At 54.3% G+C, this 13,560-nt stretch overlaps 1 protein-coding gene across 1 annotated transcript; it reads left to right on the forward strand.

Moving 5' to 3' along the window:
- The first annotated feature begins 2,793 nt into the window (after positions 1 to 2,793).
- IKBKE (inhibitor of nuclear factor kappa B kinase subunit epsilon) lies at positions 2,794 to 13,560 on the forward strand. The gene is made up of 20 exons (XM_027895227.1): positions 2,794 to 2,980; positions 3,719 to 3,859; positions 4,251 to 4,380; positions 4,826 to 5,007; positions 5,229 to 5,389; positions 5,937 to 6,047; positions 6,282 to 6,461; positions 6,775 to 6,977; positions 7,196 to 7,260; positions 7,343 to 7,434; positions 7,954 to 8,055; positions 8,848 to 8,923; positions 8,999 to 9,111; positions 9,326 to 9,402; positions 9,678 to 9,717; positions 10,552 to 10,653; positions 11,663 to 11,759; positions 12,058 to 12,152; positions 12,391 to 12,462; positions 13,197 to 13,560. The coding sequence occupies exons 1-20, from the start codon at positions 2,894 to 2,896 to the stop codon at positions 13,228 to 13,230; spliced, it is 2,160 nt and encodes a 719-aa protein (XP_027751028.1). The 5' UTR covers positions 2,794 to 2,893; the 3' UTR covers positions 13,231 to 13,560.

Raw genomic sequence — 13,560 nt, forward strand, 5'->3', positions numbered from 1 at the left:
TTATGGACTGGATCATTATTATTACCAGCTTTCCCCAGTCTCAGTTTTTCAGAGCACAGAGGGGAAACGTGGCAGGGCTGTGTCATTTTGGATTCCCTTTGTTTAGATACCAAGGAATTACCTATTTAGGGTGAGGTCTGATGTTTAATCAGGGCATTTTGTGCTCAGCTGGGAGAGAGCTGTGGACAGCTGTCCCCAGTGTCCCTGTGATGAGCTCCCGAGGGGATGGAGCATCCCTGTGCTCCCTGTCCCACACCTCTTTTAGGGATTCAAGAGCTGGAAATTCAGGATGCTTTTACTTCTTAGATTAGTAGCCCAAATCACAGCAGCTTATATGCTAATACCCTAAAGCAGGCTGGGCATAGGGGCATGTTTGTGGTGGTTTTTTGTTTTTAGACAAGAAATAGGAGTCAGAAAGGCAATGAGGTGACACAAATAACAACTGATTTTTGATTTCCCTTTGGTCCCCACTGTCCAGCAGTAGAGGACACTGTGACTTATCCCTTAAACCCACTGATGGCATCAAACTATAGGTAGGTCTGACCCTCCCTCACAAACCTCTCGTTATGGTGGTTTTTAACAAGGAAAGGTGGGGGTAAATGATGGGAGGGTTTGGTGCTGAGTGAGGGGAGGGTTTGGTTGCTTGGGAAGTGTCAGTGTGTAAGGGAAGGGGATCCTCTGGGATCACGGTACTTGGTGTGAAGAAATGGGACCATTGGAGCCTCTCATGAACGTGTCCTGAGGAGCGGGTTTGTCCCAGGGACACCGTGGGGACATCACCGGGGTCGTGGGCTCGGGTTTTCTGTGCCAAGCCCCCAGAGATGAGGTCCCTGCTGCAGGCAGAGCTCGCTGCTTGTCCCTTATTCTTTAGGCTTTGCTGCCACCAGCTGGAACAATTAATTTTTGCCACAAACTGGTTTCAAGGTTTGGGTTTTGCTCTCCCAGCCTGTGCCAGACTGGGCTAGCCCAGAGTTTATCCCCCATGGGCACTTCCAGTCTGGGAGAGTCTTGGGGGCAGAGGGTGCAGCACTGAGTGTGGGCTGCAGGATGAACCATCATTGTGCCCTCGACCACTCTGGGCCTTTGGGACGGAGCTCAGCTGGAATTCCCCTCCGGAGATTTTTTTTGTCCCTGTTCCTTGTGTTATCTGCTCTTATCTGTGATTTCAGTGCTGAGAAATGACATGAGAAGTGAGCTGCAGCTTTTTCAGTGTGGGGAAGGGCTTCTCCATCTCAAATTTGATGGTCTTGTAGTCTGGTGAGCAAGAGACACAGCCCAGCCCTCACTGCACCCACAGCCCGTGAGCTTGGCCAGCACCGTGGGGAGAGACTGATGGTCCTGCTTGAAGGGCTCAGTTGTCACATGCACAGAAAATAAGACTAGGCATGATTTCAAGAAGTCACCCCAACGCTTTCTCTTCCTGTTAACAGCAGAAGGACGTGAATCAAACTGATTTCAAGCTTCGCGTGGTTAAACCGACGTCATGGCGCTTCCGCTGCTGCAGCTGCCACAGACACCCCACACCAGCCCCTGGTGTACCCCTTAGGTAAGCTCAGGGCAAGGGCCAGTCTGTGCCTGCAGCTTGGCAGCTCTCCAGAGGGTTTTCCAGGCACACTCTGACGTGGCTGGGAAGTGAAGCTCAGCAGGAATTAAGGAACTGGTTCCGTGTGGAGTTTGTGCGCAGGCTGGTGAGGTGTCATGGTGGGGTTTGGATGATCCACACACTGCTGTGCTCACAGAGCTCTCTGCAGGCTTTGCTTGTGAGGATGGGGCCTTCAGGCACACGTCCACACCAGCCTGAAGTAAATCCTGACATTGGGAGCTGGTGCTGGTCAAGGTGAAGTGTGGGTGTGTCTGAGCCAGAGAGGGAGCAGGAATGTGAGCAGCCCCACTCTGCCCTGTGCAGGCACTGGAGGGTGCCCTGAGCACTCTGCATCCTGCATCCCACCCTGAATGCCCCATCCCACTCTGCCTCCCACATCCTGTCCTGCATCCTGCATCCCATGTACCACCCTGCATCCCATCCTCCTTCTCACATCCTGCCTTGCATCCCACATCCCACCCTGTCTTTACGTTCCACCCTGCATCCTGCTCTGCGTCCCACATCCCATCCTGCATCCCATATCCTGTCCTGCACCTCACATCATACCCTGCACCCTGCTCTGCATCCTGCATCCCACATCCCTCCCTGCATCCTGCATCCCCCTCTGCATCCCACATCCCTCCCTGCGTCCCACATCCCTGCCAGGGCATCCAAAGAGGACAGTGACACCAACATCCCACTGGGTGATGCTGTGTCCGTGCTAGGGCCGAGCTAGCACAGATATCAAGGGCTGGATTCTCACTCTGGACACGGATCCCGATCCCACTCTGCTTCCCAAATCCGGTGGTGGCCTGTGCTCAGCGCCTTTTGGCGTTCCCGGAGCCCATCCCGGCCCCATTTGCCCCCCGGAGGAGCCCAGCACGCCCGGGGATGGCTGATAACACTGGGAATTTTTTTCTTCTCGAGCAGGAAGCCCAAGCATTTCCTCCTCCAGCGCTGCCTCTGGTTGCCGAGCGGGTTTTGCAATCCGTAGGTTTCAGTTCCCGGGGTGGGGAGGTGCCTCTCGCCGCTCCGCTCTTGTTTGCTCGTAATTTTTTTTTTTTTTTTGCATCTGTCAGAGACTGGTTTTTTTCTCTGCCAGCCCCGACAGGTCCCGGCCGGGTGGTTTTTGGCAGCGCTCGCGGCTCGGTCCATGCGCAGCCTTCGCGTGGTGCTGCCGGCGAGGTTGGAGCTGCCCAGGGGAACATCCTTGGCCGGCGCTTCCCTGCGCGTTGCCAGGCAAGGACGGCTCAAAGGCTGGGATTTGGTGGCCAGCGGCCCCCGGGGTGACCCCCGTGCTTCCCGCTGGAGATGCAGAGCACCCCCAACTACCTCTGGAGCACCGACGACCTCCTGGGCCAGGGAGCCACAGCCTGTGTCTACAAAGCTCGCAACAAGGTGAGCGGGGCCAGTGGTGGGGGCAGGAACCCCAAAGCCACGCAGCCCCCGTGCCCCCCATCCCTCCTGCCCGTGGCACAGGGATGCTCCTGCTCCCCTCCGCTCGCCCTCCCGGGAGATCCCCGGCTGGGGAGCAGCCCGGGGGCTGCTCTGGGTTTTGTTTTCATTTTCTGTGTGGCTCCTTCCCCTGGCTCTGCGGGTGGAGGGCGGTTTTTGGGGTGCTCGCAGCCGGGTCCTGCTCGGCGGCCGCCGGATTCCCGAGCAGCGCCAAGGGGGAAGGAGCTGTTTTCCGGGGAATGCCCAGAGGTTTTGAAAACCCCATCCCTGGCTATTTGCATACTTCATGCAAACACTTGCCAGGCTTGGAACAGACTCTTCTCCTCACCAGCCTTTGAAGTTTATTGAGCAAGCTGCAGGCGCAGGGCAGGAGAGGCGGCTGCAGGGCTGGTTTGGGAACATCCCCATCCCATGGAGAGCCGACAGGGAGCTGCCAGCCCCGGCTCCAGCTGGGAACTTTTTATGGAGCTGAATAAACACGCTGACATGCAGCACGTGGGTGCAGGGACAGGAAGCAAAGGGAGGTGAATAACAGCAGTTTGCTTGTGCAGCGGGAGCAAACGCGGTGTAGAATCAGCGTCATTTGCATCCCAGGCGGGATGTGGGATCAGTAACGGAGCTCCTTTGGATGAGAACGGCATCACCTCCCATTTCCTTTTTCTCTTTTTCCTCTTCTCCCAGAAATCAGGGGAGCTGGTTGCTGTGAAGGTCTTCAACAATGCCAGCTACCTCCGGCCCCAGGAGGTCCAGATGAGAGAGTTCGAGATGCTGCGGAAGCTGAACCACAAAAACATTGTCAGACTGTTTGCCGTGGAGGAGACAGTAAGTGGGACCCCACCTGGGAACCCCTCAGCTGGGAATCCTGCTGTGCCCACCGGGCCAGCGCCACAGGGGTGTGGTCTGAGCTGCAGGAGAGCAGTGATGGTCCCGCTCTGCCACCTCCTCTCACCTCCCTCTGTCTCAGCCCAGCCCATCAGCACTGGGAGCACTGGTGGCACTGGGTCACTGTGCTGGAGCATGGATGTGACCTGCTGTTGTCCCCTGGCCAGGCACTTGGCACAGTGGGGACGTTCTCCAGCACTGGTTTGGCCAAGCAGAGAAACCCAGGGATCCACCAACTGAGGGAGGGGATCTGGTCCTGCCTGGGTGGGGGGGACAGGCCCACAGCTGGGACACAGGGCCAGCCGAGCCCTCACAGCATCTCCCACCACAGGGCAGCAGCAAGCAGAAGGTGCTGGTGATGGAGTACTGCTCCAGTGGCAGTTTGCTGAACGTGCTGGAGGACCCAGCGAACGCCTTCGGCTTGGCCGAGTCCGAGTTCCTCATCGTGCTGCAGTGTGTGGGTGAGTGGGGAGGTCCGGGACCACCAGCCCCCTGCCACCACCACCAGCACCCCAGGACTGAGACCCTGCAGGCTGGGGACCTCGTGGTGCTGGTGGGACCCTGCAGAAACCAGTCGTGGGGTTTGGAATGAGGGGTCAGGAATTGCTCCTCTGAACGGGGTGAGGTTGAGCTCTGCGCCCACGGGGCTGAGGGTTTCTCCTTGCAGACCTGCCCTGGGAAGCAGCTGTGGGAACAGGCTGTGCCCCACGATGGAGGAGCACAAGGGCAGTGCCCTACCCTGTGCTCACCCCTCTTCTCCATCCCCACACTCACGCTGGTCCCCACTTCAGAGCAGCCACCCCGGGGTTTGTCCCCTTCCCAGCCCTTCTCACGTTCCTAAACCTGAGCAAAGCCTGCTGGAGCCCAGTGCCCCAGCCCCACGCACAAACTTCCCCATGTGCCCAGTGGCAGGGATGAACCACCTCCGTGAGAACGGCGTCGTCCACAGAGACATCAAACCCGGCAACATCATGCGGCTGGTGGGGGAGGACGGGCAGAGCATCTACAAACTGACCGATTTCGGGGCCGCCCGAGAGCTGGAGGACGACGAGAAGTTCGTGTCTGTCTACGGGACGGAGGAATATCTCGTGAGTAGAGCCTGCCCCAGTCTGGTGGCCCCCTGGGGGAGGCTGGTGCCCATCCCTCAATCCGACAGCTGGGCGACTCTCAGGGAGCAGCAGAGACATGGAGAGCCTGATTTCATATTTTTGAAAGAGGGGGAGGGCTCAGCGTTTTTGTTGCAGAGTTACAGGTGATGGGTTTTTTTGGGGGAGGGGGGGATCCAGTGCTGCTGTGCTTCACCCCCCAGCACCCCGACATGTACGAGCGGGCCGTCCTGCGCAAGCCGCAGCAGAAGGCGTACGGCGTCACCGTCGACCTCTGGAGCATCGGTGTCACCTTCTACCACGCTGCCACCGGCAGCCTCCCCTTCGTCCCCTTCGGGGGGCCCCGCAGGAACAAGGAGATCATGTAGGTACCGCGCCCAGCTGCAGCGTGGGGGAGGTGGGACCATGGCCGGTGGCCCCCGTGGGGTTCTGTGATGCACTTTACCGCTTGTTTAATCCCCACGTGGCCTCAAAGCCCTGACACGCACCTGGAATTCACCTGTGAAGTGTGTGGTGCTGTGTGGGAAAGAATCTGTGCCACGTTTGCCGTGTTTTCCGTCCAAATGGGATGGTTGGATGGGGCTCTGAGCAGGCTGATCTGGTGGGTGGCGTCTCGTGGGTTGGAACCAGATGGTCTTTAAGGTCCTTTCCAATCCAAATCATGCTGTGACTCTATTATTCTATAAAATGCATTCCCGTGACTTTGTGGCTCAACAGCTGGAAGAGGAGGCATGGTTAACGTCTTCTTGGAAGTTGCGGCTGTTTCTTGCAGCATTTTCCCTCTGGGCATTTTTTTTCTCTCTGTGAATTATCTTTTTCCCAGCCCATCCATGCTCTGCCCTTTTCCTACCCGAGGGACACCCAAAACAGAGATCACCTGGCTCATCTCAGCAGCAATTCCCTTTCCACAGGTACAAAATCACCACTGAGAAGCCTCCTGGAGCCATTGCAGGGATCCAGAGGCAGGAGAACGGGAACATCGAGTGGAGTTACGAGCTGCCCATCACCTGCCGCCTCTCCGTGTGAGTGTCCCGTGACGGGGTGGGGTCCCACCACAGTTCCCACATCAGACAGCACAGGGGGGTTTAACGAGGCAGATAAGCTTTTCATCTGCAAGTGTCACAGCTCTTAAACTGCGTTTTTACTCCACAGCCAGGAAAAGGGGGTGCAAGGCAGGGCGAGCTCAGTACAGGATCTCCCGTCCCTGTAGGTCAGGGTTACACCACTCTGTGCAAACATCTCTTCTGCTGTTGCAGGGGGCTGAAGGACCAGCTGATCCCCATTTTGGCTAACATCCTGGAGGCAGATCAGGAGAAATGCTGGGGATTCAACCAGTTTTTTGCAGGAACAAACGACATTTTGCACAGGATCGTGGTGGACGTGTTCTCCCTGCAGCAGGCTTCCTCCCACCGCATCTACATCCACTCCTACCACACGTAAGGCTGTGTTAAAAGCAAATTTGGGAATCAGGCTCGAGAGCCTCAGCCCCTCATTTCACTAGGTGAACCTTGGGGCAGTGCCTGTTCCCCTTGCACCACACCTAAGCCAGGTTAAAGCAAACCAGGTTCAATCCAGCCTTTGCTGGGAGCACACAGAGAACTCCAGGGAGGTGTCCAAGGGGCTCTGCTGACCTTGTGGGATATTTTGCTAAGAGAAAATATCAACATTTTGGTGTTTTGAGGACAGCAGGCTGCTAAAGTGATGGAAATCTGAGCTTGTGACCACCCTCTCATTCCTTTTCCATTGCAGTACCACCACGTTTTTAGACGCCGTCTTCAAACAAACAAACATAGTCCCTCACCATCAAGAATACTTTTTTGAAGGACACCTGTATGAGCTGGATCCCAATCTCCAAGCTCACAGTTTCTGCAAAACCACAGAGCGCAGCCCCCTGACCTTGCTGAGCACAGCTGAGCACCCCGAGGACGTGGTGGGGGTCCGGTACAGAGACCGTGAGTACCAGAGCTGGAGATGCTCATGGCACGAGGGTGGGTGTTGTGAGAGGGATTTGCTCCAGTTATTATCCCAGGAGCTTTCCCATCCCTTTTCCCTGTCTGGGTGATGGGCCCATGTCCTGGATGATCCCAGGTTTCAGTGCCTGAGCAATGTTGGACCCTGAGATGTCCCAAAGACACTCCCAAAGCCCCCTGACCGCCGTCTGTCTTTCCAGCGGCACTTGAGTTCCCAAAGTTCGTCCCCAAGGTGGACGTGGTGGCCGACTGCAGTGCAGCCAAGGTATGTGGGAGTGCCCAGGGGGCTCGGGGTGGGGCAGGGGGTGCAGCCTCAGGCCACTTTTCCAGTGCCCTTTGCTTTGCAGAGCGCGGTGGGTGCCGCACACCAGACCCTGCGCATCGGGCAGGCCCTGCGGCGCTGCCGGGAGCTGCTGGCCAGGGGCCTCCACTGGGTGATGTGAGTGACAGAGACACCCTAGGGGGGGTGGCAGAAGGTGGGACATGTCCCTTTCCGGGTGTTCAGTTAAACCACTTGGGGTTTTCCGTCTTCTTCAGCCAGTGAGGGACCACCGGGGAGGTGGGACGGGGTCCTGGGGTACCGGGAGGAAGCAGAACACAAAGACCAGGATGGGCCCACACAGGGGACATGAGTGCCAGGCTGCACCTGTAGGAAAACACCCTTCAGTGTTGTGAGGATGCCCCTGTCCCCACTTGTTAGTTTTGAGTTGCTTTTTTTCAGTTTAGGAGATGCTGAGGGAAAAGCATCGTTATTATTATCATCATTATTATCATCATCATTATTATTCCCATGATCATCACTGTTCATATCACTGTGGAAGGTGTATCTGCCCATGGCAGGGGGTTTTGACAGAAGCCACCGGCTCCCTGCTCACCCCCACCGCATGCAGCTGGCCCTGGGATGGAGTTCCTGATTCCAGGCAGCACGTGTTGGACAGGCTGTTTTCTCTCTTGGCAGAGGGGACCTGAAAACAGAGTGCTTGAGGATTTTGGAGCAGAGGAGGGGGGCTCTCTCAGTGCTCACCTGCCTGCAGCTCACCGAGGTGAAGACCCGTGTGCTGTAAGTGTGGCCTAACTAAGGGTTAGTCCTGGTTGTGGCTCTTGCTCCGGGTTTTTCTGACTGTTACATCCCATGAGCTGTGAGTCAGAGCAGGAATGGGACAGGGTTGCTGCTGCTCCAGCTTGAGGGAAAGGGAAAAAAGAGCTGAACCCATTTAAAAGCAACCCAAGGATATTTTGCTTTTCTCTTTTGTTGTAGTTGTAGTGGAAAATTCTTTGCTGCTGGGTAGCTGTTCTTTTATCCTCTGCCATTTAGCAAGTCGCTTAATTTCCATTTCATCTCAAAAAGGAAAAAAAAAAAGAAAAGTAAAAAATAGGGACACATGGTTCCCATCGAGTTCAGCAGGATTAGAGCAGGGCTGTAGTGCCAAGAGCAGTAATGCTGCAGCTGGATGCTCTGGCTCATCCCTCCCTTCCAACATGCTCTGGATCAGGGGTATTTCTGCTGACTTAGCCAGCGTGCCGTGCTCAGCTCAGCCCTCCCGTGCCAGCTGCAGGGAGCCAGACGGCGTCTGCTCTGGCCCAAAGCCAGTGGGTATGAAACCAACAATGTTTGGAACAAATTGGACACAAGGGGGTGAGTTTTTTACCAGATCAGCACTTTGCATCTCGTGGCTCAGATCTGTTTCCCTTTGGGCATAGCTCGGGTGAGTTATTGCCCGAGGAACGCATCTCCCAGCTCCACAGGAACCCAGCTCCGGCTCCACCGTGGGATGGGATCTCTTTGCCCAGGTGGTGGCTGCCTCTGGCTCGTGTTCCACTTCAGGAATATTCATTTTCTGGCTTTCCTCAGGTACGAGTCTGTTCCTGCAGGCAGTGGGGTGCCAGCTGTGATGGACATGGCCATGGTGAAGACAAGGCTGCAGAGGGTGAGCATCCCCCGGGTGGAGGAGCATCCACATCTTCCAGAGCTGCTGGTCCCAACCTCTCCTCCTCATCCACAGGTCTCAGAGGAGCTCTCTCAGTGCTCCCACAACATCTTTGACTTCCAAAGGGCTCTGGATGGGATTTTGTCCGAGCTGGTGAAGGACAGGCAGCAAGTGCTTGAAGATAAAAGGTTTGTGGTGAAATCCCTGGTGACACTTTGCTGTTCCCCATGCGCAGCCCTCACTGCAAACATCACACTGATGCAGTGTGATGTCCCTGCACACAGACATGGGGGAGCAGCAGTGGCTCTGAGTTCAGATTTCACCCCAAAGTGCTGATTTCACCCCAAACTCACACCCTTCCTCTCGGGGGGGCCTCACGCCTCCCTCCCTGCCCCATTCCAGCATCCAGCAGATTGAGTGCTGCCTGGAGAAGATGCAGCTGATCTACAAGCAGTTCAGGAAGGCCAGGACGTGTCTGAGTGAGTGATGGGGATGGGGGACACGAGGTGTGGGGCTGCACTGGGTGATTTCAGTTTGCTGGGTTTAATTTATTTCATAGAATCGTCGAACCACAGGCTGGTTTGGGCTGGAAGGGACTTTATAGATCATCTGTTTCTGTGCCATCACAGTGGCCCCAGGGGCTGAGCCCTAAAAATCCCCTTGGGTGATTTCTGTGGGTTGTGAAATTGCCCATTTATTGGGTTGTGAACAGGAAAATATGTGGTGAGTGGTGACCTGTGTCTTTCCTCCCCAGGGCTGTGCTACAATGAGGAACAAATCCACAAGCTGGATAAGTGAGTCCCAACCCTCTCCCCTTTCCAGGACCTGGCCCTTGCTGTGTCCAGCCTCACGTTTGGTGGTTCTGATTAAATCCCAAAGGGATATAAAATGTTCCCTGGTCACCAGTGTTGCCAGAGGGCACCTGTAAGAGGTTCCTGTGATGGTTCATCCATGCAGGACCTTTCACAGGGCAGTTTTCAAGACATGAACTATTTCAGATGAAAATGTCAGAGAGCCTTTGGGGACAGGGAGCTGCTGTTGGGCCAAATCCCTGTGTTGGATGTGGGAATAAGGACATTCCAGACTGTTGCTCACACAGGACTTAGTTTGGGGTTATTTATTACTGAGATGCTGATTTAGGAAGTGTCCCTGCTTTCATATCTGCTTAAGTTCCACTGGGAGTGAAGTGCCTGATGGGTTTTGTACCTTTAAAAATCCTCCTTTCTGTTTCCACTGAAACCAGGGGAATTTAACACAGGCAAGAAATAAAAATGCCCGTTTCAGTAGATACTGGGAAGGGTGAAATTTCACAGGCAGCTCCTTTAACTCAATTAATCTTCAGTCTAACACTGAATTTTGCCTTAAATTCTAAAGCAAAGACTACTCAGAAGTGCCCTGGAGGGGATGGCAGCCCAGCTGGGCATCCCCTCCAAAACCTCCTGCTCCTCTTCATCACAGTTGGGGCTTGTTCTCTCTATAATACTGATCCAAAATTCATTACTGAGCATCCAGCCCCTCTTTCTCTATTCAGCAGCCAGCTTTAGTTACCAGGCCACGTGAGCTGTGATGTTCATTTTCATACACATAAGGAAGTAACAGCGTTCTCTCCTTTTTTTCCCTGGTTGCAGGATGAATTTAGGGAACCTGGCCAGGAAGGTTCTGTCGATTTTCCAGAATGACTGTGTCCAGCAGTACCAGGAGGCCCTGATCCTCCACAGCAGCAGGATGAGGTACCAGCCCTCTCTGGGGGTCTGGGGGCTCTGAATTTGGGACCCTGGTGTGGATGGAAGAGGGGACTTTCCAGTAACCCACTTACTCTGCCCCTTTATTATTTAAAGTTTATTTTTTAAAAAAGCCCCTAAACCTGCAGCTCGAGCCCAAGCAGCTGTTTCCTCGGAGAGGTTATTTTATCAAGACAAAATTTGTGTTGAGACAAAGAGATCTACTTACTGGGAATGATCTTCTGTTCAATGGTGCTCGGGGAATAATGCAAAGAGCAAATTACCCTGCAGTGATTGAGGGCAATCCACTGGCTATGGCAGCAGCAGAGAGCAGGGAGGAGGAGGCAGTAGGGAAGAGGATGGTGCAAGGAAAAAAAAAGCTGCTTCGTGTTTTCCTGGGGTATTTTTGTACCTGTTTTTCTGTCCTCAGGGAGAAAGCATCGTGAGTCACACACAACTGGGATATTTTTAATTTATTGTTACTTCGGTTCTAATTGTCCTGTTTTGGGTTGTTTCCCGCCAGGGTTTGCGGTGTGGTGGCTGGTTTTTTTGGGGACTGGAGGTGGATCATTCACCTGAAATATTCTTTCCTTTGTTTTTTTTAAAGCCAAAACAATTTTTTTTTAAATATACAACTCATGATGTGCCTGTTGGGTGTTGGGTGCAGGACCAAGGAGCTTTTTTGGGTAGATTGGCAGCCCTCCATGGGACACAGAGGACCATCCTGTGCAGAGCTGCTGGCAAAAGTGATGGGCCTGAGCTGTCTCTCTTACAAGCAGCACTTTCCCTAATTAATTTGCTATTAGTGCTGTTTGGATAACCTGGACGTGGTGGCTGCTAGCAAAGCTGCAACTGTAATTCCAACACTGCTGTGATTCACTTGCTTTCCTTCAGGATTTTAACTTGGATCCAGAAAGGTCTGCAGAAAGCAGTGCAGAGTTAAAACACATAAAAAAATTAATGATCCCCACTGATGCCAAACACTGACTGGAACTTTCGTTGTGTTTTTGCTTTCTAGGAAAGTTTGTGAGATAAAGAAGCACCTGAAGAGGCTCAGCAACCGCATCAGCACCTGCAGCGTGGAGATGATGGAGTGCCAGGACTGCCTGCAGGGTGTAGGTGTCCCTGGGGTCCTGCCAGGGATGCAGCTCCACAGTCTCTCCCTGCTCCCTGACGATGTTTCTGCTCCCCTCTCCCACCTCCCACGGGGTGCAGGAGCACCTGGGTTAAATAGGGAAACCCTGGAGTGTTTCTAAAGAGGGTTATTTTATTTTGTTTGTCCTGGAGAAGTGGACGTGCTGGGTTGTGGTGTCACCTCCTGGGTGTTTATCCAGGCAGGCACTGCATCCCCCCGGGGTCAGACCCCCAGACAGCCCCTGCTGTGGGGGCTGCCAGATCTCTCCATCTCTGCAGGCTCTGGACAGGTTTCTCCAGATGGAGAAATGGAGTTTGGCCCCAGCTCCTCCCGTGCCTTCCCCTGTCCATCTGAGCCAGGAGATGGCTTTTCGGTGAGCCTTTTGGAAGTCTTTTGGAAGAGGGTTTTGGGCACAGCCCCAGCTCCTTGGGAAGGAGCAGAATCCCTTGCCACTCAGCCCCTGCAGTGGGGTGAGGGCTCTGTGTCCACAGGGCTGGAAAACTCTGTGCCAAGACCTGCTGGGTGAGATCCCTGGGGACATCCCAGCCCTTCTCCTGTGGGAAGCAGGGGCTGAGCAGCTCAGGAATGAGGGGCTGGTTGTGTCCCTGCAGGATGCAGGAGCTGCTGGAGCAGATGAGGTCAGTGAGCTGTGATCTCCAGTTCAACAACAGCATCATCGAGCGGTGAGTGAGAGCACCCAGAGATGCTCCAGGCAGGAATTCCTGCTCCTTGCACCAGGATGTGGGCACACCCCTGGGAGGGGGTGGGGGGTTCTGGGTGGGCTCCCTGGGAGCTCCAGTGTGGGAGCTGTGCCTGGTGCTGAGCATCGCCACAGTCTCTCGTGGGCTGGTTCAGTGGGGGTTTTAATATCCCCAAATTTACATCACGCTCTGGCAGCAGAAGAGTTTGTCTGTCTTGGAGGTTTAGCTGTGATCCTCTGCAAAGCTCTGTCATTTCTCCACCCTCTTCCCAGCCTTTTCCCCGTGCTGCCCAGCTGCTGCCTGTCACAGAGAAGTGGATGCTTTCTCCTTCTGTACGAAACTCTCTGTAAACCCAGTATGTAGTGCTGAAAACCCCCCTGATTTTCCTCCTCTGCAACCTTTCTTGATGGCTCTTGATGCAAATTGACAGTAAGAACGTGCAGATCAGAATGTCAGAGAGTTTAAAAAGAAAAAAAAAAAAAAGAAATCGGGAATTCACCCCAGCCCTGTTTTTATAGGACCAAGTGTGTTGTTGCAGCACATCCACTGTGAATGAGGGGATAAGAAAGCTGGTGTTTGCTTTCTGTATGAACAGCTCATCCCAGAAGACACGGGAACAGGTCCAGAGATTAGTGCCTGGCCCGAGCTGTAGTTTGGGATTGCCTGTGCCCAGGTGACCCCTCTCCAGCCTAAAGCCTTTGGTTTTGTCCCTGCAGGTTGGGAGGGGCTGCCCCCACCCCTGGCGTTTGAGGGACGTGGTGAAAAGCGCAGCTGCTGAAGCGAAACCACTTCCCACCATTGGGAAATGCCAGCACTTGGGGAGCCATCGGGCACTGGTGTTTGAGGAGCTCTCTGTGTCCTACCTCTCTGCCCCAGCACTTTTGCACGTTCACCAGCATTAGCTCTGAGTACCTCGAGCCTTTGGAAGTTTGACCAGACAACTGAGTGGGGTTTTATTTCTCTTTATTTTAAAAAGTGCTTGAAGGACTCCGTGGTTTTCTGGCTTCTCTGTATCACCACGTCAGATGAAGAAGAGGCTAGACTTTTTGTCTTCTTACTTATTAAGGGATTATTCCCACT

The sequence above is a fragment of the Empidonax traillii genome, unplaced genomic scaffold (genome assembly GCF_003031625.1).
Source record: "Empidonax traillii isolate 1590-97213 ecotype Southwest subspecies unplaced genomic scaffold, ASM303162v1 scaffold451:size1465578, whole genome shotgun sequence".
Classification (NCBI taxonomy): Eukaryota; Metazoa; Chordata; class Aves; order Passeriformes; family Tyrannidae; genus Empidonax; species Empidonax traillii.